This window comes from Eulemur rufifrons, chromosome 9 (assembly GCF_041146395.1).
Source record: "Eulemur rufifrons isolate Redbay chromosome 9, OSU_ERuf_1, whole genome shotgun sequence".
Classification (NCBI taxonomy): Eukaryota; Metazoa; Chordata; class Mammalia; order Primates; family Lemuridae; genus Eulemur; species Eulemur rufifrons.
This window is the reverse complement of record NC_090991.1, coordinates 5,745,662-5,772,006: the sequence shown is the minus strand read 5'-3', so window position 1 is coordinate 5,772,006 and position 26,345 is coordinate 5,745,662. Positions and strand designations below refer to the sequence as shown.

Genomic DNA, 26,345 nt, shown 5'->3' with positions numbered 1-26,345 from the left:
GGGGTGAGAAGTGAGTCATGCGCGGTGCCCGTGTTTGCCGCGTGCCTACTCCCTGGGGGCCATGTGTTGATCGGCGCAGGGAGCGGGGCGCTGAGACCCGCAGGGGTCTTGTCATCTTTGGATGGATCATGAGCTGTGCCATGCCCGTAGTAGACACCCTGGAAATTTCTGTTGAATGAAGCTCCTGCTTTCTCGCTGGCTGTGGTTAATGCCTATCTGCATGGCCAAAGACACTCTCAGCCCCAGAAGAAATAGCTCCTGGAACAGGGTTGAGAGTTGAGGAATTTATGGGAATCTGTTGAGTGGTCTGCCACAGGGAGGGATTAGGGAGCAGTATGGTGGAGTAGGGTCCTGTCCCCTCCCTCAAGCCAGGCCAGGCATTAAATAATGGCCAGATCGTGGGGCCACTAGTAGGCGCCTAGTGGGAGGTCCTGGTGACTGGAGGCACTTGGGGTGAGGAGGTCAGAGCAGAAGCAGTTTTCCAACTGGAACAGAACATTTTCGTTATTTTAATAACCATCGTGACTACTCACGCACTTTGGGTGAATACCTGCGTGGACCTGCACCTGGTGGCTGGAGCTTAGCTATCCTCTGCTCCCTGGGTGTTTCCTTGCTGGCTCTCTGGGCCATGCCAGACACCTGCACTCGCTGCTTCGGAGCCCCCGGACTCCTCTGTCTCTTGTTTGCTCCAGACTTCCTCACCCTACGTCCATTCGCACGTGTTAGCTGGACCTCCATCCCAGCCTCCCACCGCCCCCAGCCAGCTCCAGCCCTCTGCTTCCTGCTCCTGGTTGAGTCATGTCCCCCAAGAGATGTTGAAGTCCTAACCCCACCCCCATCCTGGTGCCTGTGAATGTGACCTTATTTGGCAATAATGATCGAGGTAAAATGAGCTCTTACTGGGAGCATGGTGGACCCTAATCCAGTATGACGGGGTCCCCATAACAAGGGGGAACGTGGACTCTGAGACACGTGTGGAGGGAGGATGATGGGAAAACACAGGGAGAAGGCCACTGCAAGCCATGGAACGCCTGAGGCCACCACAAGCTAGGGAAGGGTCTGGAACAGATGCTCCCTCACAACCCGTAGAAGAAACCAACCCTGCCAGCACCTTGATTTCAGACTTCTGGTCTCCAAAACCGGGCAGCAATAAATTTATGTTGTTTAAGCCACCCGGATTCTGGTTTATGTTATGGCAGCCCCAGGAAACTAATACGTTTCCCCGTCCCAGTGTGAGAAGCCACTAGTGGTGTCTTTGGGTACTGCAGAGGCAAACCAGTGGTATCATGTCCTCTGTGATGCTGTGGAGAGGGTGTGCCCTGTCCCCTGCACCTGGGAACCTGGCAGGCGACTCAGGTAGCATTAGCCCGGGAGGAGTGGCCACATTCCCATTGCACTACTGGCCTGTCCGTGAATGTGGGTGTGTGTTCTTGCTTAAAAGAGCTGTCTTGGTACCAGAATTATGGTAGTTCCAAGAGAAATGGGGTTGTTTTGGTGTTTTGGTTTTTTGGTACAAGCTGCAGAAAGGAGACACTTATAAAACAACTGATTTCCAAATACTTTTGATCCTTCTCTTGGTGGTACCAGAGAGGACTTGGCTGAGGTCGTGCCTACAGCTCTGCTCTTTCCTGGCCTACTGAGTTCTTCTGTGTGTCTCCAGGATCCTGAAATCTCAATTCCCCATCTCTAAAAAAGAGAGTTAGGCTAGCTCTGAAAACCTTCCAGGCTCTGTGTGTCCCCCGCGAAGGACAGAGGCCCGGCTCCCGCCTGCACCTCCCTTCTGTCCCGATTCCCACTGGCCGGGGACGATTCCCACTGGCCGGGGACGATTCCCGCTGGCCGGGTGCCCTCCCCTCCCACGGGTGCCGTCACGTCAGCCGGGGAGCTGCTTGTTCGCGGTGGTTCTTTCTCAGGGATGGGATTAGGGAGGTTTTTATTTTCTCTTGTTACTTTTCTGTGTTTTCTACCACATGTTCCCCGGACCTGTATTACTTTTATAAGTGGGATAAAAAGAATTTCTCAGAAACAGAGGAGAAGAGAGCAGCTTAGCGCTAAGGCTCTCTTTTGCTTCCTGCTCCCCAGAATCACATCTCATCCTCCTCTGTTCCTCCTTGTGTGTCTTTCTCAGACTTCTGTTTTGATGCCTATGCTCTTCTCTTGCCCCTGCTTGAATCCTCTAGTTGTATCTCTGGTCACTGCTAAGCTCAAGAAGTGGTCTTGTGTTCTGGCCAACAGAGGTTTGTTCCGGGGCCATACTGCACAGACCTGCCCAAGTCTTTTTGATAACAGTGTTAGGAGCAGCCAGCGATGCCCGGCCCATTGTTCTCTCCACCACAGAAAAAGTGTGCCAGACTGGGAGGCAAGGAGATGGCTCCTGCCCATCTCAGATCAAGACTTCACTTGCTTTCTGCTTCTGGTATATAACAACGATACGTGTTGATTGACAGGTAGGGGCAGGTGCCACTGCAGGAAAGGGTACGGAGAGGACAGAGCAAGGGCAAAGTCTTGGGAAGCAGAAGGACAGGAAGGGCTGGGGGCACACAATGCTTTTGGACACCATGTGTCCCCTCCAGTTGGCTCAGCTCTTGCTGAGGAAGAGTGAATTCTCATTATCAGTTGTACAAATGCAGAACTTTCCTAACTAGCAGAATTTAGAGATAGCAGTGAAAATCTCAAGCAGCTTTTACAACAACCTGAATATTTGTGGACCTGGCTGATTCTTGACTCTCAGAGGATCTGCTCCGTTGGGTTCACTCTTCTTTTCCTGGATCTCTTGGACCAATTTGACGTGGTTTCTGCGGTTTCCACCAGCACCACCTATTTGGTGGATGCAGCGCGGGCAGACGGTGTTTTCAAGTTAGGAATAATTTGGGGGTTATTTTGATTCTTGTGCCTTTTCTTGAAATGGCCCTACGTCCAACCCCCGGATAAAGGAAGCACCTATCACAGAGAGAACTCTGCCCCTCCTTGTCCTTCTCTAGACCAGTAGTTCTCAAAGTGGAGTCACCTAGGAACTTGTTAGACCCTCTCAGGCCCTACCCCAGACCTACTAAATCAGAAACTCCAGGGCTCGGATCCTGCAGTCTGTGCTTTAACCTGCACTCCAAGTGATTCTGGCGTGCTCTGAGTGCTCTGAGAAACACTCCTTTAAGCCTACTTTGAAGGCTGCCCTGTTCCTCGCATCCTGCCATTTCGCTGAACGGATGAGGTTTTCCATCCTCTTTGCAGAGAGGCTTTTAAACCTGCTCATGCAGTTTCCCAAGGAATCTTATTTCATTCAACTATAAAATACTACTTATTTCTTTCCCATTTTGTGTGGTCTTCTCTATCCTAAATGCTCTTTTTGACATTTGAAAACATTTTTTTTTTTTTTTTGCCCAGCATCTCTGTACGTGTTTTGCAGTGTTGGTTCACGATAAGAACTTTCCCTCTGTGCCTGCAGGAGCTGACAAGCCCTCCTCTTCCTCGGGAATCGAGCGGTTTGCAAGTGCCTTTGTGGTTGCGCCTCGGAGAGATTATTGCTTATTTCTGTTTCCCAAAATAACCTCGGCTCTTTCCGACCATTTCCCCAGTCCTGTGAAAAGCAACACTCTCAGTGATTTTGAGCATTATTTATAAATGTAAAGTCACACCTTTTACTGAAAAGTCTCCTATATATGGATTAGCAATGCAGAGTGATTGAAGTTAGTAAATGCCAAGTTTCTCAGAAAACAACAACAAAAATGAGTGGAAAATACCACTTTCTGGGAGGAGAAGGAACGGTTTCTGAGCAGTTGTGCGATGTGATTTTCCATGGAGAGATGATAGACGTTCTGCTTGGGGCCTGTTAAAAAGCCACAATTCAACGTGGTCACAGGAGAATATTCCAGATGTCAGTCTAATGGGCAGCCTCTGGGCCAGCGTTGGTTGGTGGGTGTCTTGGGAAGGGACTGTCTTGTTGTAGGACTAGAAACACACTCACAGTAACTTATGCAAAAAGAGCATTTATTAGAGGGTTATGGGGGCATCTCACACAAACGCAGGCTTAAGGACAGGAAAAGCAGGTGCTGAGGTGGTTTGTCCTGCCTCTGGGACTCTGTGACGTCTGTGCCCACCCATGCCAGCGCTCTCTGCAGACTTGCCCTTTCTTCTTCAGCAACCGTCTAGCAGAAACAGCCACTCCTGGTGGAAGGGCCCCCAAGTCCTGTTCTGTACGACTCTTGGCAGGTCCAAAGAGCAGCAGTCAAGGGACCCTGGGGTTTGGACTGTCCTCAGAGAAGCGTCCTGATCGTGAGTAGTAGGATATTGTGAAACATATACGTGGTCTTCCATTCCAGTTTCCTGGCATAAACCTTGGACTTCAGAATGTCTTTTGTATGTTAATGACAGGACTAGTGGGTGGGGGCCCCTCAAAAGCTTCAGGATGGAGGCCGTTCACCAGAAAGACCAAGGTATGATTAGAGAGTTAGAATTTTCATTCCTACCCTTCAACCTCCAGGGCGGGGGAAGGGATCAAAGATGGACTTGATCACCAGTGGCCAGTGATGTCATCAATCACACCTATGTAGTGAAGCTTCCATAAAACCCCAAAAGGACAGGGTTCAGAGAGCTTCCGGACAGCTGCACACATGAAGATTTCTGGAGCATGACGCGCCTGGGGAGGGCACGGAAGCTGTGTCCCCTCCTCACATCTGTGCATCTCTGCGTCTGTATTCTCTGTAACAAATGGGTAAACGAAAGTAAAGCGTTTCCCTGAGTTCTGGGAGCTGCTCTAGCAAGTTAATCAAACCCAAGGAGGGGCCGATGAGAACTGGAATTTGTAGCTGGTTGATCAGAAGTATAGGTGACAATCTCTTGCTTGTGATTGGCGTCTGAAGCAGGGGGCAGTCTTTGGGATTGAGCCTTCAGCCTGTGGGATCTGACACCATCTCCAGGTAGACAGTGTCAGAATTGAATTAATCACAGGACACCCAGCTGGTGTCCGCTGGAGAACTGAGTGGTCGGTCTCTAGGGAAGACCCCCTGCACATCTGATGTCAGAAGTGCCGAGTGGTTTTGAATGGAGAGCGGGAGAGACAGTTTAGTTTTTCCTGTGTCATCAGACAGGGGAAATGGTTTTAACTTTTTATGGTGTTTTATAATTCTGATTGTGATTTTTTAAACTCCATTTTAATAGACAAATTAGCCAGTCTTTTCCTTTAATGATGTCTACCCTTTGAGGTCACACTTAAAAAGGTCTTTACCCATGAAATATGGTAATATTTTCTTCTAGCATCTCATGGACTGCTTTTCCCCCCTTAAAAGTGTTACTCCATTAGGAATTTCATTTCAGAAAACGTGTGAGAAGTGGGCCTCCCTTAATATTTTTCAGATAGTTGACCCGTCATTCACGCAGTGTTGGTTGACTGAGTCAGCCTTCCCCGTTGCCTTGAGAAGCAAGCAGCCTTTGCCACACGCTGAACTAGTCAGCCTGGGTCTGTTCCTTGTCCGCCTTTGTCCACTCATCTTTCTCTTTATTCCTGTACCAACACTGCACGGTTTTGTCTGTCTGTCTATCATGGAAATTTTCATGTATTCTAGTAGGGTATACTGTAAAAATAATAGGCTTCTTTCTTTGGTTTCGTTTTTAGGAATTAACCAACATCAAATGCTTCATGTGTATTTATTTTTTTTAGCAATTTTCCATGCATGTATATACAAGCACATACGTTTTATTTACACCCTTTTATAAAAGTGAGAACCTGGTGTACACTGGGCAGTGTACACACGTTTGGAGACCCATCTCACGTCAACGCTCACAGACCCACTTGCCTGGCTGTAACAGCTGTGTAGGACGCCAGCCTGCCGGCACACCCGTCAGTCCCCACTGGTGGACATTTCAGTTGTTTCCCAGGAGTTGTTTCCCCTCTCCCAAAAAATGCTCCACAAAATACCTTTATACTTAACCTTATTGCATACCTGGAGCTGTTGTTAGGTCAAAGGCTATGTGCCTTTGGGATTTTGGTAGATATCTCCAAATTGCCTTTCAGAGAGAGGCATGCCACCTGTTTCTGCAGATCCTCGGTAACTAGGCGTTGTCAGTCACGAAAAATCTTGTTTATCCCATGAATGAAAACATAGCATCTTGTAGTCTTTGTCTTTCTCCAATTCTGAGTGAGGATGAGCATCTTTTCTTGTTTATCGATCATTTGCAGTTGTTTTTCTGCACACCACCTGCATGTGTTCTTGGCTTTCTGTAAGTTGAGCTGCTCACTGATTTGTAATTCATACTATGTGCTGGGAATTGGGGCTCTGTCTCCCCGACCCCCTTGTTGGTCTTACCCGATGTCTCTTTTTCTTTCTTTTTATCTACACGCATACACACGTGCATTATTTAAAATCAGCCATTAGCCACGTTGCTGAACGTAGACTGATAGCTGCTTTGAGCCGGGTCTTCATTCATCCATCAAACACTTCTGAGTGAACTCAGTGCCCGGGAGACAGACGTGCAATTATTTGATACCGGCCCAGCCCTCGGAATACATCTGGTGGGAGGGATGGGTATGAAGGCAGGTGTTGTAGCTGAGGTAGGAAGAGATTATTCATCCCACCGATTTGTCAGCTCCCTGGGGGTAGGGACGATGCTGTGTGCTCCCTGTCCCCCTCCCGTGTTCAGAGGGTTCCATGAAGTTGACAGGGAGCACACAGACTACACCAGCAGGTCACCTGGACTCTTCCCTTGCCCGAGGCACAGTGACAATATCCTACTAGTTGTGATTTCCCTCCCCCCATCAGCTCTGTCCAGCCAAATCCCTGGGAACACGATTGCTTAAAACCTATTGTTCCTGTCCTCTGAGTCAGGACTTTGCCCTCAGGGGCTTCAAGATAAGACTTTGAGAAGGAGGCCAGGCCCTGCCAGGCCCTCCCTCTTCTGCTGCCTGTACGCTGGAAGTTGGAGGGGTGACAGCCACCCCCCCAAGTGCCCACTCCCAGGAACCTGCCCCCTGTACCTTTCCCCGGCTTCCTGCAATGCGGTCCTCACAGCTTTTGCACCTTCTGTTTTCTCCTCTTCATCCTCACCTACTCTAAGGAGGACTCTGAGGATTCGGTCATGAGGACTCTGAGGACTCAGTCATGAGTCCTCAGCTAACAGGCTTGTATCTTCTCTAATTCGTAAAGGACCCCAGGAACCCAAACAGATAACTAAGCCTCACGTCAAAGCACTGGCTCTCTGGGGACACATGTTCTGAACCTGATGCTTTTATGAGGTTGGGGTGGAGGTGACGGGCATTTGAGGGCTTCCTTACATTACTGTACGTGGCTGCCAGGTGCCTCGCCTGACCCTGAGTCTGACCCGGGACCCCTGATGGGTGGCTGGGTCCTGGGACTGCCCTGCTACAGACGAGACTATCCCAGTTTTTCCCACATCTGCTTAGTCCCTGAGATTGCTTGGTAGAAATGGTGATTTCTGAGTTCCTCCCCAAACCTACTAAACCAGAATCTCCAGGTGTGAGGTCTGAGAATCTGTATTTCTAACGTGTGGCCCCAGTAATCCCGATGAGTAACCGAGTTTGGGAAACAGGACTAGAGCTTTCAGACTCCCGTGCTTGCATTCTGGTCCTGGGTGCCCAGGCTTTGGATTCGATAAGGTTTCCTTCTCGGCACCTACCGAGTTTCTCAACCATAAGACAGGAGTCTCCTCTGTGAGCTGGCAGTTGGTTACCAACACCCGTTGGCCCGGTGACGAAACATGTTTTTCCAACATTTCTGTGAACACTTATTGCCCCTAAACCCAAGTTCGGGTCGGTGTTCTCCTTTTAAATGCTCAGGGACTCCTGGTGTGTTTGCAGGGCGTGCACTCTGTGAGGAGGTGGGTAAATCAGGGATCCCATAGGGACTGAAGGGCAGTCCCAGCTCCAGGCAGGCGGCCCCCACTGGGTCTCGCTACGCCGGCCCTGCTCCTTCCCGGCCCTCTGTGCTGGCGGAGCCAGACCAGAGCTTGGCTCAGGCAGATGTCACAGGGCCAGGGCTCTGAAGGGGCCTCCACTTCATTTGGTCGGTGTCACCAGCCTCTGTGTCATCTGTGAAATGGACACAAGAGCCCCTGCCCTGCCTGGCTCACAGGGTTGTCCTAAGGATCTTGTGAGCAGCTGTGAAGTAGGAAGTTGGGGACCACTGAAGCGATGTCTTCCTGGTTACCCAAGGGACACCTCAACAGCACAGCAAGGCTAAAGAGGACACTGTAACCCTCCTCACCCCAAGTGCTGGGAGAGGGGGTCTCCCCTACCCCTGTCTCTGAGAGATGTGCTCTGGGTGGTCATGAAAAGGAGGGGCGAGGCCGGAAGTCGGCTTCTGGGGTGGAAGTTGAGAAGCAAAGAGGAGGAAGGAAGGAAAGGAGATGGTTTTTACTATTATTGCTGTTGTTTAGGGCCCATGAGGGTGTACTCTATGTCAGAACCCGAGCTGAGAATGGTCTGTCTCCTCAACCCCCCTCCACGCACCGGAAGGCTGGGACCACTGTATTCTCGTCCACACTTCACCACAAGGAAACCAAGGCCGAGTGACACGGTCGTTGTCATCATGTGTAGACCTGGGATTGTAACATCTGTCTGTGAGACACCAGTGCCTGAGCTCTTAATCCCCCAAGTAGTTGAGGGGTGTTTTGAACACCAGGGCCAGGTCTTCATTCCGTAGCTTTCCTTCCTTGCGACAACTGAGCCCTGTGTCTCCAAACTCTCCTCTTCCCCCAAGCATGGGGAGTCTCATTGCTCCGGGGAGCATCCTTGGGTGCCCCGTGTATGCTGCCTGCTGACTCCCGTACGCTGGGAGTTGGAGGGGTGACAGCCACCGCCTCCCCTTGCTCCCCCTCCCCAGCCCCCCAAGCTCGACTCCTACCGGACCTCTCTCCCTGAAGACCTCCTCAGGTTGCCAGGGCCAGGGTCTGTGGGTGCTGAAGCTCAGGACACCGGCACAGTGGCCGTGGTGAGCTCTTCTCAGGCTGCCTGAAATGAAAGGTCTGGGCCGGAGCTCGGCAGCCACTCCTGCCGGTGGTCAGACGTGGATGGTCCGGCACTTCCTGGTGTGCAGGGCCCGCGGGCAGATGCTCATCTGAGGTCCCCAGAGGGACCCGAGCTGTGTGTGAGTGGGACCAGGGGATCGTTGCAAAGCTGGTGTGCGAGGTGGACCAGGATGAATCTTCCCAAGCGAGAACCTCTTTAATGGAGCTGTGCTTCTTGGGTGTCACTAGACCATTCTGGAATCATCTCTGTGTCCACAGAGTGTGCAGCAAGCATGGAAGAGTCTGGTTCCTGGACTGGAGGTTGGGGAATGTCATGGCCTGGGCACCCCCTTCCCCAACCCTGCCTGAGTGAGACTCTTCTGGATCCTGGCAGCGTCTCGGCTGTTTCAGGTGGAGGTGGCACTGCCAGGGCCACCTACAGAGTTGCAGCAGCCCCTGGATGGCCCCTTCCCCACTCGTGGCCATAGGCTGCCTCAGCTCCAGCTGCTCCTTCTGGAGGGTGTCAGGGAGGAGCCCCAGATCGCCCCTACTCTGTGGGACTGCGGGCCAGATGGACCACCAGTGACCCGTCTGTGCCGAGGGCCTGCACAGGCCACTCCAGGAGGCCTGCTCGGAGGCAGCCACTGGGCCGTGCCACTCCTCTGCTCAAAACCGTGCAGTGTCTTCCCCATGTTCAGAATGGAAGTCACAGTCCTTACAGTGACCTTTAAGATCGTAGAGCAGTGGTCTCAAACCTGACCGTCTCAAACCTGAGCGCCCACCTCCACAGTTTCCGGCTAGGTGGACCCAGGACGAGGTGCAAGAATTTGCATTTCTAACAAGTTTCAGATAATGCCACAGCTGCCGGTGCAGGGACTGTACTTTGAGAACCGCTGCCTTGGATGAACCACTGTGGCCCCTGACACCCCTGACCTCATCTTCTTCTCTTCCTCCCTCCCTCATCCAATGTCCTCTTGGGCCACGTTCTCCTCCTTGCTGCTCCGTGAAGACCACACACATGCTTCTGCCTCAGAGCCTTTTAACTCTCTGTCCCCTTGGATGTGTGCGTGGCCTGCTCCTTCCCTCTGTGCTGGGCCACTCCCAAGATGGCCCCCGTGCGCCCACCTCCTGGCACTCGTGCCCCCGTGTTGTCCCCTCCAACGTTCTGCCAGGACTGGGCAGTGAGGCCGGTGGATTCTGGCAGTCATGGTGGAGTGTCACTTCCGAGCCTGGGATACAACAGACGTTTGGCTTCTGCCTCACTCTCTCCGGGGAAAGTCGGCTGCCACATTGTGCAGAGCCCTGGGGCAAGGAACTTTGGCCCTTGCCAGCACCCGTAGAGCGAGCTTTCCTGCAGGTGACTCCTCCAGCCCCAGCCAAGCCTTCAGATGAGGCTGCTCCAGCTGACATCTTGATGCAACCTCATGGGAGACCCTGAGCCAGAGCCCCCGCTAAGCCACTCCTGGGTTCCTGACCCGCCAGAACCCGGTGTGATAATGAATGTTTGTTGTTTTAAGCTGCTAGGTTGGGGGTAATTTCTGATGCAGCAACAGATACCTAATAAACTTCTTTCAGATCGTCACTCAAATATCCCTTTCTCAGTGAGGACTTCCTTGGTCACCCTCAAAATTACAGCTTCTTTCTAATAATTCTTCCCCCTTTCCCCGCTTTGTTCTCTTTAGCATGTACCAACAGGCAACCTGACATGTTTTGTTTATTTTGTGTGTGGCTCCTGGTACCGCTCCTTCCCCTACCCACATTAGAAAAATTCTAAGTTTTCATTTATGGAAAATTATACACATACACAAATGTTTATTTTAAAATATAATGGCATGGTGACCCCTAGAATGTAAGCTGAAGGAGGAGGAGTTTAACCTGGTATATTTCCCGCAGCATCCCCGGTGTCCAGAGCAGTGCCAGACCCAGCATAGGCCCTCAAGTATGTGTCGAATGAATAATAATAAAACATTAATTTTGAGGGTTTCTCCAATACAGAGTGGTTGATAGATTAAAACAGCGTTGTTTTGCTGCAGCTCCAGAGCCCCCGCAGAGAGGTCAGACATGGTACGTGCAGCCGGCAAATGGTGGTCTTTGTGACAGCCTGAGTTCCAGAAATGTCACTTCTCACTGAGGCCCAGTTCTCTCCATTAAAACTAGAAATGCTAACTCCTGTCTCATAGGTGTTTTGTGACCACTGAAGGGGACAGCAAATACGGAGCGGGTTGGCAGGGACCGGGCATAAGTGGTTGTTCAGAGTAGTAATTTCTTTCCTGCTGAGACACCACAGTTATAGGTTAAATTTCATTTAATTTCCACAGGGGATTGGAAATGTCCTATAACTAGACGGCACTGAAAAGCCAGGGACCTAGGAAACCCTGGTGCACGGGAGGGGACCGAGGTCTCTCTGAACTGCCGCTGCGCTTCCCCAGGGAGGTGAGCTGCAGACGCGGCCGGGCCTCGGGGTGCCGCAGGTGGCCTTCTGAAGATGGGGCCCCGCTGCGGATTCTGCATCTGCCACCAGCAGAACACCCAGCCCAGGGCATTGGGACGCCCGCTATTCTCCTGGAACTCACCTGGAAGACAGGGCCCAGTTGAGCAGGTCAGCCTGGGAGCTAACCAGCTTCCAAGCAGGGAAGGACAGAGGCTGAGGACGGGGTGGCAGGGCTGCCGTCTGTCTTAGGAAAGCCTGACCACAGCCCAGAAAGACCCTTCTTGTGAGGACAACAGGGTGAGGAGAGAAGCCACAGGTGGGGCCACCACCAAACCACGGAAAGGAAGAAAAAGAAGGTGATGGCAGGGAGGAGAGACAGCAAGAAGCACAGAAGGATGAATATAAGGAGAGCTAAGAGAGGAGAAGACTGTTGCGTCTCAGAGCAGAGCCCAGACCCCAAAGCCTGATTCTGCCGGTGCTGGTATCTGCGGTTATTTTACCTGAAAGCCACTGGGGGCAGCAGAGAGCCAGCACAAGCCAAGAAAACCACCTAAGCCGACAGGCAGGAGGCCCCTGGGGCCCGAGGCTTGCAGGTGGGCCCACAGCCAGTTGCCCTACGTAGCCAGTGGCCTAGGTCTGGGGGCTCCTTGTGGCTTTCCCACTGGAGGCAAGTACCCCTAACACAGGCACGATGTGGTCTTAACAAGGGGAAATGAAATCTGAAAGTGACTATTTAAAATAAGTAACTCCTGCCTCGCTCGCCATTTTTAAAAATTATTATTATTATTATTTTAAAGAGGGGCATATGTGCTTTGAAACTCAAATTTACATAGCTTTCAACCTTTCAACTATAATCTCTTTACAAGTTTTTAAAAATTTTTATTTGTTTATTTAGAGATGGGGGTCTTGCTATGTTGCCCAGGCTGGCCACGAACTCCTGGGCGCAAGGGATACTCCTGAGTAGCTGGAACTACAGTCACCTGCCACCGCTCCCGCTCTCTGTACAAGTTTTAGTGTACATGGGGCAGCCACTGTAAACCACGGATGAGAAACTCGGCGTCTGTGGCTCTCAGCATTGACACTAGAAGAGTGACCTCCCTTGGGCCGGTTTCATTCATGGTCAGTTCATCTGTGTGTTTGGCTCCTGTGGTTTCAGCCAAAGAGGTCCCAGTGGAGTTGGCGTCAGGAAGAAATGTGTTTTGTGTGCATTGGGTTGGGGGGAAGAGGCTCCCTGGAGCGCGTCTCACTTCTGCTCTGACCTCACTGTGCCTCCTGCAGGCTCCAGAGCCTGCATGGCCGTGAGTCTGGGTGGTCACCTAGGATGACCCAGGACCACAGGGACTGAAGCCCAGAGAATGCAAAAGGGCCTCAGTCTGAGGTCACTTGGGCCCTGAGCTGCCACTTCAGTCTCGCTTTGGCTTAGCCGAGGAGCCTGGTGCACTATAAATAGATTAGGGAGTTTTTAATTGGAAAAGACCTGGAAACGGCTTCCTCTCTGTGGGTGGGATGGTCAACTGGGGTGATCTGTCCTGCTGCTGGTGAGGTCCCCCAGCCAGAGCCCCAGTAGCCTGGCCTGGTCCGGTACCATCCCTGCCCCCGGCTGGCAGTGTCCCTGTGTTGGTCGGATCTGGTTGAGACTAGGGGATGGACTGGGTTGAACCTTCAGGTGGCCGCATCGTCCCTCATGGACCCAGGTCGGAGGCTGGAGTAGAGAGATAGAGCACTAAGGGACTCCAGCTTCTGGGCAGCCTGGGAGCGACCCAGGCCAGTGAGTTCAGGAAAAGGGGCCTTCCACCAGGACCCGGCATGGAGAACAGCGTTCCGACTACAGGCCAGCATCTACCTCTGGTGTCAGAGTCCCCTCCTGCAGCTCCCTGACCTGCTTGGTGCCGTAGTGGCCCCTGGTGCTGGTAGCTGCCCTCCCTGGAGAGCTGGAGGCTGCTGGAGGGAGGGGCAGGCAGCAGCAGCTTCCCTGCTAGTTGTCGTGTGTCCTGAAGTTAGGCTCTGCCCTTGTGTTCTGGCGCTCAGTGCTGGCTTATAGGCGGTGAGCACGCAGCGGTGGATAAGTAGGTGCAAGGATAGAAAGAGGAATCAGTATGCGGCCATACCACCCTGAATGTGCCCGATCTTGTCTGATCCCGGAAGCTAAGCGGGGTCGGGCCTGGTCAGTACTTGAATGGGAGAAAGAGGAGTCAGTGTACGAGTTGAGAGCCCTGCCATAGCCAGCAGGTGAGATGGCAGGGTCTGCATATCAGTGGGCGGGGCTTCCTTCCTCATTTTATAGTTGAGAAAAACAAAACACGGAGTTTAGGTGATTCCAGAGGTCACTCAGGTTAGGGATGTTTTCCGGGGCCCTTGGGCCCTACGCAGAGAGGAGAGGTCTTCGTGGTGAGGTCTCCAGGTCTGGGTGCTCTCTTGCCAGCCAGCATGTCTTTCAGGGAGGCCCCCAGCCTGCTGGCACCCTCTCTCCTTGACGCCCCTCATAAAAGACCCGACTAGTCTCTTATTTATGTTCACGTCCTCCCAACAGCTTTCCTGACTCACCCTCAGTTCTGTTTTCTGTCCCTTAAGACATGAAGGGATGGTATTACCACTGCTAAACCCTGCTCCTGGAGCCCTGGGTTCACACTTCCTTTAACCCAATCAAAGATCTCCGCCAGTCAAAGCTGGAGGGCTAGAATAACAGGGCCTAAGAGTCCATTTCGCCCAATCTCTTTAGGTGAAGAATCAGAGGACCAGAGTGGTGATGTGACTTGTCCAGGGCTGCACAGCAGTTTAGGAGCAAAGCTGTGTGAACAACCCAATTTCGTTTTTACTGTTCGAAACAATCAAATTTTCAGTTAACAGAATTTTTGATTAAATAATATTATATCCATATGTCAGACTAACTGTAACTTTACATTAGAAGCTTATATATGAGCATTTAGCCTTGATATGACACCTCCCCCGGGTGATTCCATTATCAAACTCATTTTACAGGAGGAAACCAAGGTGCGGAGGTTATAGCGGGGGCAAGAGGCAGAGCCGGACTCCAACCCAGACAGTTTGGCACTAGACTGGGCACTGTAGACAGGGCTCACCCTCTGTGCTGTCCAGCCTGTTAATGATTTTGGAAAGATATTCACCAAAGTTGATACATGAAAAGAATGTGCAGCTTGACTTTGTTTTGTCTTAAAGATGAACATATGCTTAGAAAACAAATCGGCATATGGATACCACAGTGTTGGTGGTGGTGACCTCTGCGTGGTGGGATGACGGGCGATACTTATTTTCTTCTTAGTGTTTTCCTGCATGATCACATTGTATCTAGCGAGAAAGTATTATTTTTATCACTGGATAATTTTATAAGACGTCTCTGCTCACGGCAGTGAAATGGGTAAAGGGGTGTTCTGGGGACAGTACAACAGCTGCGCTATGAGTTTCATTTCTCGCTGGAGCATGTAACTGGGCGCTAGAAGGGGGAGCAGCAGCCAGGCAGGTGTGGAGGTCATAGGTCAAACAAGACGTAGACCTGTAGAATCAGGAGGGACCTTGGAGGTCACCCCAGTTGACAGAGGACCCCTGTCTGTTTACAAACCCCTGGGCCAGGGCTCCTTCGTCTGTGCTTTGGAGTTTCAGGGGACAGTGGGCATTCAGGGAGGAATGTCCAGTCGGCAACTGGGTTGCAGGAGTGGAGTTTGGAGCCCTTGGGACGGAAGTGGAGGTGAATGAATTGGCAGCCTGGGGGCGGGGGGCGCCCTGGGAGACAGTTCAGAAGATCCCGGCCGGAAGTCCTGCTCCTCCTGGCCCCGGCCGCGTCGAGAAGGGCCCCCAGCGAAGAGAAGCTCTGCTGCCCTGGGGTGCGGCTGTGGGACCGGAGATGGCCGTGGGGGCGGAAAGCAGGCTCCTGTCCAGCCAGGGGTAGGGAGGAGGCTACCGGCCAAGTCTCTGTTTCCCTGAGCCCTCACCGTCTCGTTCTGCCCTGTGACTCTGAGGTTCTGCCCTGCGACATTCTCAAAGCAACTTTGTTTCTTTTTTTCTTTGACCAGAGACCACCTGGGAACGTCCCAGCAGTTCTCCTGGGATTCCAGCCAGCCCTGGCCCTCACAGGAGCTCTCTGCCTCCAACAGGTACTGTCCGCTCACCGACTCGGGGCAACTGGGAGGGCCCCACACCCACCTGCAATGGGGAGGCCGGGACTCTGGGTCCCAGGGCCTGAAACCCGGCCCAGGGTCTCATGGCGTGAACCCGGGAGAGGCTGGGCCTAGGGCCTGCTGCCCAGTGGGTTGGCATCCTGCTGGCAGTGCCCACAGCAGCTCTGGTGGCCTCACGGTCTCTCCCTCTCAGGTGCCTGGGGAGAGGAGGTGGCTGGGGAGACACCACAGCTTTTCCCTGTCTGTCAGGGGCAGGAGGACCTGAAGCAGGGACAGAAATATTCCACGTGGCTGTTGTAGAAGGTCAAGCAGTAGAAGCTGAAGGGAGACAGATTTCAAACAGGGCAGCTTCAAACAGGACGTCTGGGGAGGAAATGGGATTCCTTGTGAGGGTATGAGTTCTCTGTCTGCAGAGGTAACCAAGCAGAGGCAGCTGAGGTAGGCATTCCCGTAATAGGCGGGGAGTTTGTCCAGGGGGCTCTTGGGAGACACCTGGTTCTGAATCCAGGAGACAGGCTGCGGGACACATTAGAGGAGAGAACAACACCTGATTTCTTGTGGTTTAGACAATTTCCTAAATGTCACCTCCTCCAAAAGGCTTTCCTGACCACTCAGTTAAGAGCCTTTGTCCAGTCACTCCAGGCCACAGCCGCACGCTGTTTTGTTGCTCCCAGTTGACGGTCACTGTCCCATGCCAGGTGGTAAGCTCCCTGAGGGTGGGGACTTTGTCCCTCTTTTTCTTTTGTGGAATCTTCCATCCCCAGACAGAGCCTGGCTTCCACATGGAGTGGATTCACCAATGTCTCCACCGTCGTGTGGTGTGGAAACCACATTTGTTGGTTTCCAACTTTTGGAGGCCACCTGGTGGCAGAGCACAAGAGTCCAGGTTGTGGTTGCAGATAGGACTTTAATCCTTAATAGCTTGAGGATGTGACAGAGGGTCATAGCTGGGCAGAGGTGGAGAGGCAGAAGGGCACGGTAACATCCTCAGCTTCCGTAAAGTTCTCAGAACAAAGGTAGTCAGAGGTCAAGTAGTTTACCTAAACGCCTTGCGGGGAGGGACAGGGGGCGTTTCCTCCTGATTTCTAGGGAGACGTGAGTGCTGCGTCCTCAGATCAAGTCCCCAGAAACCTGCGTGTTCGGCACTGTAGCTGCGAATGACAGCAGGCAAGCAGGCGGTTCCGAGCACGCTGCCTGCTGTCACTGCTGTTCCTGTGGTTCTTTAACAATAGAAATGCCAGGCTGAATAATGTGAGGTGTGGCCCTCCTTCCTGGCTGGCTTCAGGCCAGCCAGACACTGAAAAGGAAACCCCGCTGTCCTTCCGGCCAGGGTGCTCTGACGCGCAGAGGAAGGCTCGGGTGTGTGGAGACGGCAGGTGAGACTGCGCAGCCTGCCACGTTGGCGGGGCTGGTCCAGTCTCGCCCTTTGAGTCACCCGGTTACCTCTCCAAAGCCTGCTCTACTGGCACCGTCCTGTCCCCTCTCTGTTGTTGGTGTGGGCCGTCCCCGGGAAGGAGAGCTCAGAGGAGCTGGCTCCGGCCCCTGGCCCGGAGGCCTGGGCTTGCAGACTCCCTTCTTCACCCAACAAGCCCTGGGCTGGGTGCTGGGTGCTGGGTGCTGGGCCCCTGAGGGGAGCTGAGAAAGGCAGGGAAATGCGTGGAGAAGGTCGGATCCAGAGACCAGAATCGCCAAGGTGGCCAGTCTAGCCCTTGTGTGTAGACAGGTACTTCTCTCCCCGCCCCCAGGTCCTAGGGTGGTGTTTCCTAACGTAGAGTCCTTGGAATCTCGGGGCTGCTGGTGCTCTGCAGAAGCAGGGCTTTGTAGTCAGAGATGGCTGGGAAGCCCTGCCTCCTCTGCTCCCCGTTGGAGAGTCAGTGTGCACTTCAGCATTCTGGAGGCTCCCAGAAGGCCTGAAATGAAGAAACCTATTTAACTCAGTGCGTCTGTCCTCTGTTTGTTTGCAACATGCCACATACGTGTTCGTTTTCCCTGCTGTAGCACAGTGGTTCTCAACGCCAGTGATTTTGCCCACTGGGGACACGTGGCAATGTCGGGAGCCATTTTCGACTGTCAGCATGGAGGCCAGGGGCTACAGCATCTAGCGGGTGGAGGCCAGGAATGCCGCTAACATCCCACAATGCACAGGACAGGGCCCACAACTAAGAATCATCCGGCCCCAAGTGTCACTGGTGCCCAGGTTGGGACCCTCTGCTCTAGAGGGACTCAGAGCATCAGTTCAGCTCACGGCTCCTCCTGCCCCATTTTCATATCTCAAACATCAGATGTATCCTGCAATCAATAGTATACCCTAGTTTTTAATTGGAAGCATCTTTTTTTTTCCTTTCTTAGCGGTGCTTAAGATAAGGATACCTCTAGCAGTCACTGGCGTCATAGATTTGTGAAGTTACAGCTTGTTAAACTGGAGCCTTGGGCAGGGGCCCCTCCCTGCCAGCCCTCACGTCCCCATCCGTAAATCCAGGGCCCAGAAGGTGACTGCTGAGGCCCTGTCCATCCCTCGTGCTTTCTGGCTGGTGCCTCAGCCCTGGGGCGTGAAGGCGATTCTTCATCCCCCCAGGAGGACAGGAAGGAGAACCCACCAGTGAGGCTGTAGCAGGAGCTTAGGATATTTTGGCATCTCCTATTCCACTTTTTGAACCTAAACTCATAACTAAAGAATAAAATCATAGTCACGTTGATATTGCTCTGTAAAGGGGAGCACTTGGTTTTTTCCCAGCGTTTTTCCTCATTCAGTTTCACAAACAGCTTTCAAGAGATGGAGTTTCATTGTGAGGAGAGAAATAGACTCAGTGAGGACACGACGTTGCTTCATAACCCGCCCCTCCTCATCCTCGGGCTTCTAGGTTGTCGACTCCACCGCGCTCCGGGCCTGGCTCTCGGCCCCCTTGGTTCTGCTCCTGCCACTGCGCAGGCCGCGGTGGCGGAGTGTCAGACCTTCTCACCAAAAAGTGTGCCAGATGCTGTTCTCGGTACTGAGGATGTAGCCACGGAGGAGACAGACACGTGCGGTTCCTGCTCCCCTATGTTACAGTGGGGGAGTTGGACAAATAAGCGCGCACAGAATTTCTCAGATATTCTAACACGAGGCACTAAAGTAGGGCAGAGCATCAGAGCGTGTGACAGAGGAGTCAAGGGAGGCCTCAGTGAGGAAGTAACATTTAGGTCAAGATTTAGTAACAGTGAGAAGATGGATTTGGGGGGGGGGGTTGGTTCTAGGCCAGGGAACAGCTAGTGCAAAGGCCCTGAGGCAGGAATAACCATGGCACTTTGGGAACAGAAGGCAGAGCCAGCCAGTACATTTGGAGGGTGGAGGCTGAGCTGGAGAGTAGTATGAGATGAGGGGCGGTTATCAACAGGGGCACCAGAGGAAGGTGTTGGGACTTCATTCTGAGTGTGATATTTGGGGGGCACAGCTGAGTGCAGGGAGGTGTGCTGCCTTCATGAGACGTGCTTCCCTGAAGCCTCCAGGCAGCGCTGTGCTCTGCTCAGACTCCCTGTGGTTGACAGTGGTGGGGGGCGACCTGCAAAGTGGGTGGGGCTGAGGGCGAGGTGGAAAACTCAGCCACATTTCTTGACCACACACATCCCTCATGGTCGCTCTTGAAGAAGAACATGGTAAAACAGGTCAGGAAGAATGTCTGGGGGAACCGCAAGGCAACCTAGCCAAGCCGTGCTGGGCAGCCCGTCCTTCACGGAGGCGGAGGGGCGAGGACCAGCGTGACTTGCGTGTTGTAGCTTTGCGAGCGTCTGGGGAGGGTTTGAAGGGCTACCTGTGGGCTGAGCTGGTTCATTCTCTTTAGTGCAGGGTTGCTGGGTGCCAGGAAGCACAGCCAGCCGGGTTCCCAGCTGGGGAGAGAGATCTAAAAACACACTCAGACCCCACCCCCAAATCAGACTCCACTCTGTGAATGCTGGGTGCTATGTAGGGTCTGCGGTGGGCCGGGGCCTTTTCCTGCATCGCCTCCTTCAGTGTCGGCAGAGCTACGGGAGCCGTGTTTACTCAGTAGCTTTATAGAGATACTGAGTGCCAGGCCTGGGTGAGGACCACATAAGTGAGAAGCAGACTTTAAACCAAAACAGAACACCTCAGACACTATTCAGTAACTGCTGCAAATATTAAAAATCCTCTTTGGGCTGGTTTACTGTGCAGTGTGGATTTATAGAGAGAGAACAAATAACAGGCAAAGGGAAGGAAAATATGAGTGAAAAATGAGGTTCTGGGAATTTCATGTCTGAGTCGTCAGGTAGAATGAAGACAGCATAGAGCAGCGTTGTCCAACGGAACTTTCTGTGGCCGTGGAAACGGTCTCTGTCTGTGCTGGCCAGTGTGGTAGCCACTAGCCACACGTGGCTGTTGAGCACTTGAAATGTGGCTGGTGTGTCTGAGGAACTAAATCTTTAGTTTAACTTAATACCTTTTCTTTATTTTGCAATAATTTTAGATTTACAGAAAAGTCGTAGAGACCGTGTAGAGAGGTTCTGTGTTCCCTTGACTCAGTTTCCCCTGTTAATGTGTTACATAACCACAGTACATTTGTCAAAACTAAGAAATTAACATTGTGAATTACTGTTAACTAAATGTCAGACTTTATTTGGATTCCATGAGTTTTTCCACTAAGGTCGTTTTTTCTGCTCCAGGATCCAATCCTGGAAACCATATTGCACTTAGATTTTATTTAGATTTGATTTGTTTAAATTTAAGTAGCTACCTGTGGTTACTGTATCAACAGTGCAAATATGGAGAATGAATTCCTTTCTGAGCCTCTGGGCCTGGGATGTGCCTTGAACTTGTGTTTGTGGTTTTCTTAAGGATAGAAGAAATCTATTATTTATTGAGGTTGCCCTGGTGGGGAGTTGGGGTTGGGTGTTTCAGGAAACCTGGGTTCAGAGCCCGACTTTGCCCAGCCTTGGGGCCTGAGTACACCGAGAGATCATCCTCCAGCCTCCAGTGGCCACAGGGAACCCAGATTAAAGGGAGAGGAGCAAGTGTGTTTGCAGGGGCCAGAGAGGGAGGACCTGCCTTTGAGCCCAAGGAGCCAGCCAGGAGCACATGCAAGCAGACAGCTGCGCTTCCCCTGAGCGGAGGGCCTCACCCTCACCCACACCTTCTTGCCCAGTTCAGGAAGTTCTTAACGGCTCCCCTCTGCCATACAGAAGCAAAGGAGGACCCTCCCTCATTGCAGAACTAGCAAGTCGCCAGGCCCAGAGCAGCTTCCACGGCCCTGAGCAGGACCTCACTGTGGACTCTGGGGAAGGCCGGGCCTAAGAGGCTCGTGTGTCCTTTAGAAGCAGCGTTCTTGTTGGCGGAGGCTCCAGGAACCTTAAAAAGGCCTGGTTAGCCTGGGACGCCCCTGGAGAGCAGCCACAGGTATAGAACCACTCACAACCGTGTGGGACAATGTATTATAAGCTCTGGCCTTTGGGAACACAGTTTACATCTTAGACAGCCAGGGGAGACAGTGAGGACCAGGTGGCCAGATAGAAATTTCTGGAACAGAAGGTGATTAATGTAAAACTGCTCCCCTAAACAGACCAGGGTAGACACTGGTCACCCCTGAGAAAGTGAATGTGACGACAGAGGAAGCTGCAAAGCCTTCCAGGTGTGGCGTGAGGGGAAGGAGGCAGTGACTGTGCCCAGAACTGCCTGACTTCAAACCCTGCGTCCCCATGGGCACAGCCGTGTTTCCCAAAGTGGGTTCCGTGGAAGTCCTGCTCGCCTGCCCCACGTGTGTTCTGTGTCCGTGTATGTGCAGGAGCGCTGCACACGGTTGCCTTGTTTGAGATTCGTAGCGCATCTCAGCATATTTTAAAAGGCCCACTGTAAATTAAATTTAAATCTGAATCATGGGGGCATCTGTCCCAAACTCTTTGGACCATGGCACCCTACCCCTTACTGCCGCTGCTGACGTTGGTGACAAACACGCTGCAGAGTTGCGTTCTGTGTGACACACTCGGGAAGCGTCACGTTGCACCGTGTGCTGTGTGGCAGATGGGAAGGGGTCGGAGGGGTGGAGGAAGGAGGGAAGGAAGGATGGATTTCAAGAACCACAGCCCTGGGGCTCCCAGATTCCTTAACTTTGAGGAAGGAAGTTACTGTGTTTATTCCAGAGACGGGGGAGACTGGGCCAGACATGAGGAAGGTACGAGGCAGTGTCCAGGGCTGACGTTCTTGTGTTCGTTCGGGGAACAGGAACGTGGATGGTGGCTCCGAGGATGCGATTGCGGCAGAGAAGCAGACACAGAGCTGCCCGGTGGGGCTGCAGTCTGGGTGGCAGACGCTGCTGGCTCTTCTTTGTGACTCAGTCCCTCTTGGTCACTTTTCTCATTCTTCCTTCTCTGTTTTTACCCACCTTCCCCGACCCTGACCTCCTTCTCCTCCTCTTTACTCAAACATCTGCCCCCTGCTCTCACTGCACACCTCCCAGGTCCCCTGTTTGTCTGACTACCCATGGGGGAACGAAATGTACAGGTGCCTATGTTTATATTTGATGCTACTCGGGTTACTAGATAGAGCTTTTGGTTCTCCTTTTTAAAATATTAGAAACAGCCGAGTTCAGCATTTCAAGTTTTGTTTCCAGTATCTTCAAACTGAATTATGTTCCCTCCTGGTTATGAGTGATCTTGGCCAGTTTTAGTCCCTTCCTCGCACCTGGAGGCCCCACAGCACCCACTTCTGGCCTCATTTGTTTGTGGCTGACCCTTGGTGACCCCGGAGCCCGGAGGAAGGGGAGTGCCCCTGAGGGACGCTCGCGGGTGAGGGTGGCTGGGGTCTGCTGGGCCGCAACTGCACACATCTCACGGATCAGCGTTCTGAACGTGCCTGGGAGTGTTCAAGTGGAACGCAGCAGGAAGGATGTCAGAGGAGAGCTGCTGCGTGGGGAGAAATGGTTGAATGGAAAATTATTTTTTCTTTCTTAGTAATTGCTTTGACATGAGCAGTAATTAGCCAACAGCTGACAGACCAGAGCTGAGGTAGGAACAAGGGATCAGATTAGGGGCAAAATGCCTGTCTGCGTTAGGCAGCTCCAGGCTGCTGCAGGCGAAGCCGCTGTGAGCCTGGGGGTGCAGGACGCAGGGCAGGAGTTGAGTGTGCACCTGGAGCTGCTGGCGAGGTGTGAGTAGGGGTCAGAAGGACAGCGCTGCCCTCAGGAGCTGGGGCAGCCTCGGTTTACAGGGACTCCGCATCCTCAAGGAGACAGACTGAAGAGCTGCCCAGGTAAAGCCTGTGTGTTTCAGGTTTAGTTTTGTGTTGTCTTTGTTCAATTTTAGGATCAGGATAACGCTGTCTCTGTGAAATAGACTGGGAAACCTGCCACTTATTCCTACACATGGGCATGTCTTTCTTGAGAGTATGAAAGAATTTACCCATAAAACCATCAGGGTCCGGTGCCTTTGTTGAGGGGAAGTCATTTTTCAATGGTTTTACTCTTTTTACCATTTCTAGTGTCCCTTGAAACCATTTTGATAATTTGAGTCTTGTGGAAAGTTTGGTGTTTAATAACATAGAATTATAAATCATATGCTTTTGCATTAAAAAAAAAATCTCTACTTCATTTGTTGTGCTTATGTTTTCTTTCCAATTCCTAATTCTGAGCATTTGTGTTCCCTCTCGCTCTCACATTACACGGGCTCGTCTGTTTTGTTTAATGATTGTGATTCCTACCCACCCCCCGCCCCGCCCTGGGTTGCTAATAGTATCCTGTTTCCTAACTCATCAGTTCCGTTGCCACAGTTATATTTCTTTTTCCTGTTCTCTTTTGGTTTATTTTATTGGCCTTTAAAATTTTTTCCTAATATCTTAAGTTGAATGGTTAGGCTATTTTTTGTCCCTTCGGGTTTGGTAATGAAATAATTAAGGCTGTAGATTTTCCTCCAAGTCTAATTCAGGTCTTATCCCATTTGTTTTGGTATGTTCTTCTTTATTATTTTCTAAATATTATATAATTACAGTTTAAAATTCCTTTTTGACCTGAGATGATTTAAAGGGCATTTTCTTAAATTTCCAAGTATTTGGGAGTTGGGAGGCTGAGGACCTTGTATATTTATTCTTTCATTATTAATATCTGCTTTTATTGCATTCTGGTCAAAGAATGTGGCCTGTGTTATATATGCCTAGTGCCATTTATTGATGTGTTTATTTATGGCTTAAATATGACCAACTTTTTAAATGTTCAATGGCTTCCTGACCAAAAAAAAAAAAAATGTTATCTTTGTTTGTAGGACATGATGTTTAAAATACCAATTTTAATCAGCCTTTTAAATTAAATTATTCTGGTTTTCTTCATCCTTACTTTTGCCTGTTAATCAGCCCTAAACTGAAAGCAGGGTACTGAGGTTTTTGGTTGTTGTCTTTAGACTTTGTAGCATTTGTGTTTTATCCATTTCAGTGCTGTGCTGTTTGATAACTAAAATTTCTCCAGTGTTAGGCCTTTAGCATAGGGTGCGTCAGTCTAATGCCTTTCTTGGCATAGCTTTATGCCAATCTGAGTAGATTCTCCTGGGCCCCCTAAGTGTTCTCCCTGGTGCTGTTGGAATCCTGGCCTCTCCTCTTAAGCTGCCTTCTTAATGGGTGGATGTTACCAGCACTTGGCCGTGACCTACAGGGCGTGGGTGTGGACCAGGCCTGTAGCCATCCCCGCGGGGTTAATCTGTCGTTTCTTGTTGCTTCCCCAGCCCCTGCGCTAGGGGCCTGCTCCGTCCCGAGTTTCTGTTTGCTCCATATGTGTGTGCCCACCTTCTGGAGTGGGGGCAAACCTTATAAGTCAGGAAGAAGCCCAGCTGCCCGCTGTTGAGTGTGGCTCTGCCGGCAGGTGGCCCAGGACTTCTTGCTGCAAGCATGGAGAATGGGGCACATCCCCCAGCACGGAAAAAGTTCTCCACGGAATGGTCTCCATTGCCCATTGCTGGCCGCCAGCCCCGGCCACTCCACTTTAGTAGGTGTTGGCAACTTTTGGCCATTTTCTCCTTTGCTTCCTGCTGCAGAGCTTTTTCCAGAAGAATCCTGAGTTGGACATCAGTTTGTCTCTCTTCCCTCGGTCCGACCTCTGCTGTGTGTATGCACTGGCACTTCCTCCAAGCCTGGGGAGTGAGGATGGCGTGTTTCCTGGTCTCCAGAGACCATGCAGGCTTATGGTTCATGGGACCCAATTCAGGAACAAGAGCAGTGACCCTCCCTTATCCATCCCTCCCTTCTTTTGTTTAACAAAGTACTTTATAATTTGCAGATCCCTTTTGCAATTATTGCCTTGTTGAATTGTCACACCAACAAAGTAGGCTTAGAGACCAGGTAGGATTATCCCCATTTTACAGATACAGAAGCTGAGGCCCACTAAGCAGAAACCACTCTGCTAAATTGCCTCTAAGGCAGCACCACCTCTGTGAACCGAGATTACAGTGGTCTCAGTGTGAGTTTGTGGTGTCAGGAGTGTGCAGCGGTGTTGAGGGTTTGAAACCGGCCACATGGCACAGAAATTAGCAGATACTATTATACAAATGAGGGCTCCCCCCTGCCCTTGGAGAGCAGGTTCAGCAGCAAACATCAGGAGCATTAATGAGTGTCCCCCAAGAGACATAAAGTTATTGGGGTAGAATATTATAACATCAAATGTTTTTTTTTTAATGTTGGGAAAACTGTGACTCGAGAATGAAGTGCGTATTCACTTGACTGTTAACTAGTGGTGCCTAATGTCATGGCAACCAATAAATCCAGACCTCTTTCCATTACACCCACATGACACTGCTTTGAGTTTGAGAGTGGAGAAGTTCCTCAGGGACAGATGGAGGGGACTGTAGTAAGGTGGCAGGGATGTATGGAGAGAGATTGGCCCCTGTGACTATAACTGACATGGTATTTGCAGCAATGGCAGCTGGACTGTAGTGACTTCACCTTCTGTTAAGAACATGCCTTTTGCTCTTGGGCTCGAGGAGAAATTCCATCCCTTGACGGTCCAGTGATTTGGGTGCTGAGGGTTAGAGAGATGCTTGCCCCATTTCCAGCTCTGCAGAGACTGATAGTGTCCTGTGGGATGGTCCTAGCCATGCAAGTCCTCTCTCAGAACCAGGGAAGGAGGTAGGAGGAGGGGCTGCAGTGGCCCAAGGTCGGGGGTGCCCGTCTGGGGCCCACACAGCATCTGAGCCGTGTCTCTGTCCCTGCAGTGAATGGATACCACGCGTCAGGGACCCCAGCGCACCCTCCAGAGACTGCCCACATGAGTCTCCGAAAATCCACCGGTGATTCCCAGGTAAGGGGCCCCCTTCAGGGAGGCAGGGGTAACTGCTTACACAGGCCCAGGAAGGTCTCATTAAAGATGCGTCTGTCCTGGGAGTCCAGGTGGCTCCAGCCCAGCGCTGCCCCCAAGTAGCAAGTAGTTGGTGTATGTGGGTTGTTCCAGTGTTCCCTGATGGGGAGAGGGTTGGATGATTGTGGTTTGTCAGTTTTCTGGAAGTTGAGGGTGGTTTGGCGAAGGGGCTGACGGTGGTGGAGTGGTGGAGCTGTGACCGCCAGGGCAGAAGGATCCGTTCTGCTGTCTAGGTGCGTGTCCTGGTACGTGGAGTCTAGGCTTCCCACCACGTTCAGAGTGTGGGTGTGCCGGGCCATTTTCCTTTTTTTCTACCCTACCCGTCCCACCCCCAGACTTTACCCAGAATGGAATTTAGTAGCATCTGCTAATCTCATTTGACAAACTAGCATAGAGACAGCTATGGGATGGAAAGAAATGGGAATATGTCCTCAGATTCCCAAAGTGCTTTCTCAGGCTCTATCCCAGTTGACAGTTGTGCAAACGTGTGGGGGGCGTCAGTACCACTCC

At 51.7% G+C, this 26,345-nt stretch overlaps 1 protein-coding gene across 1 annotated transcript in view; it reads left to right on the top strand.

Moving 5' to 3' along the window:
* The window catches only part of GAS7 (growth arrest specific 7), a 215,731-nt gene that overhangs the window by 147,630 nt on the left and 41,756 nt on the right, over positions 1–26,345 (top strand). The window contains exons 3-4 of the mRNA XM_069483245.1: positions 15,415–15,495; positions 25,693–25,778. Coding sequence (XP_069339346.1) covers positions 15,415–15,495; positions 25,693–25,778 — 167 coding nt within the window. The remainder of the gene's footprint in view (positions 1–15,414; positions 15,496–25,692; positions 25,779–26,345) is intronic.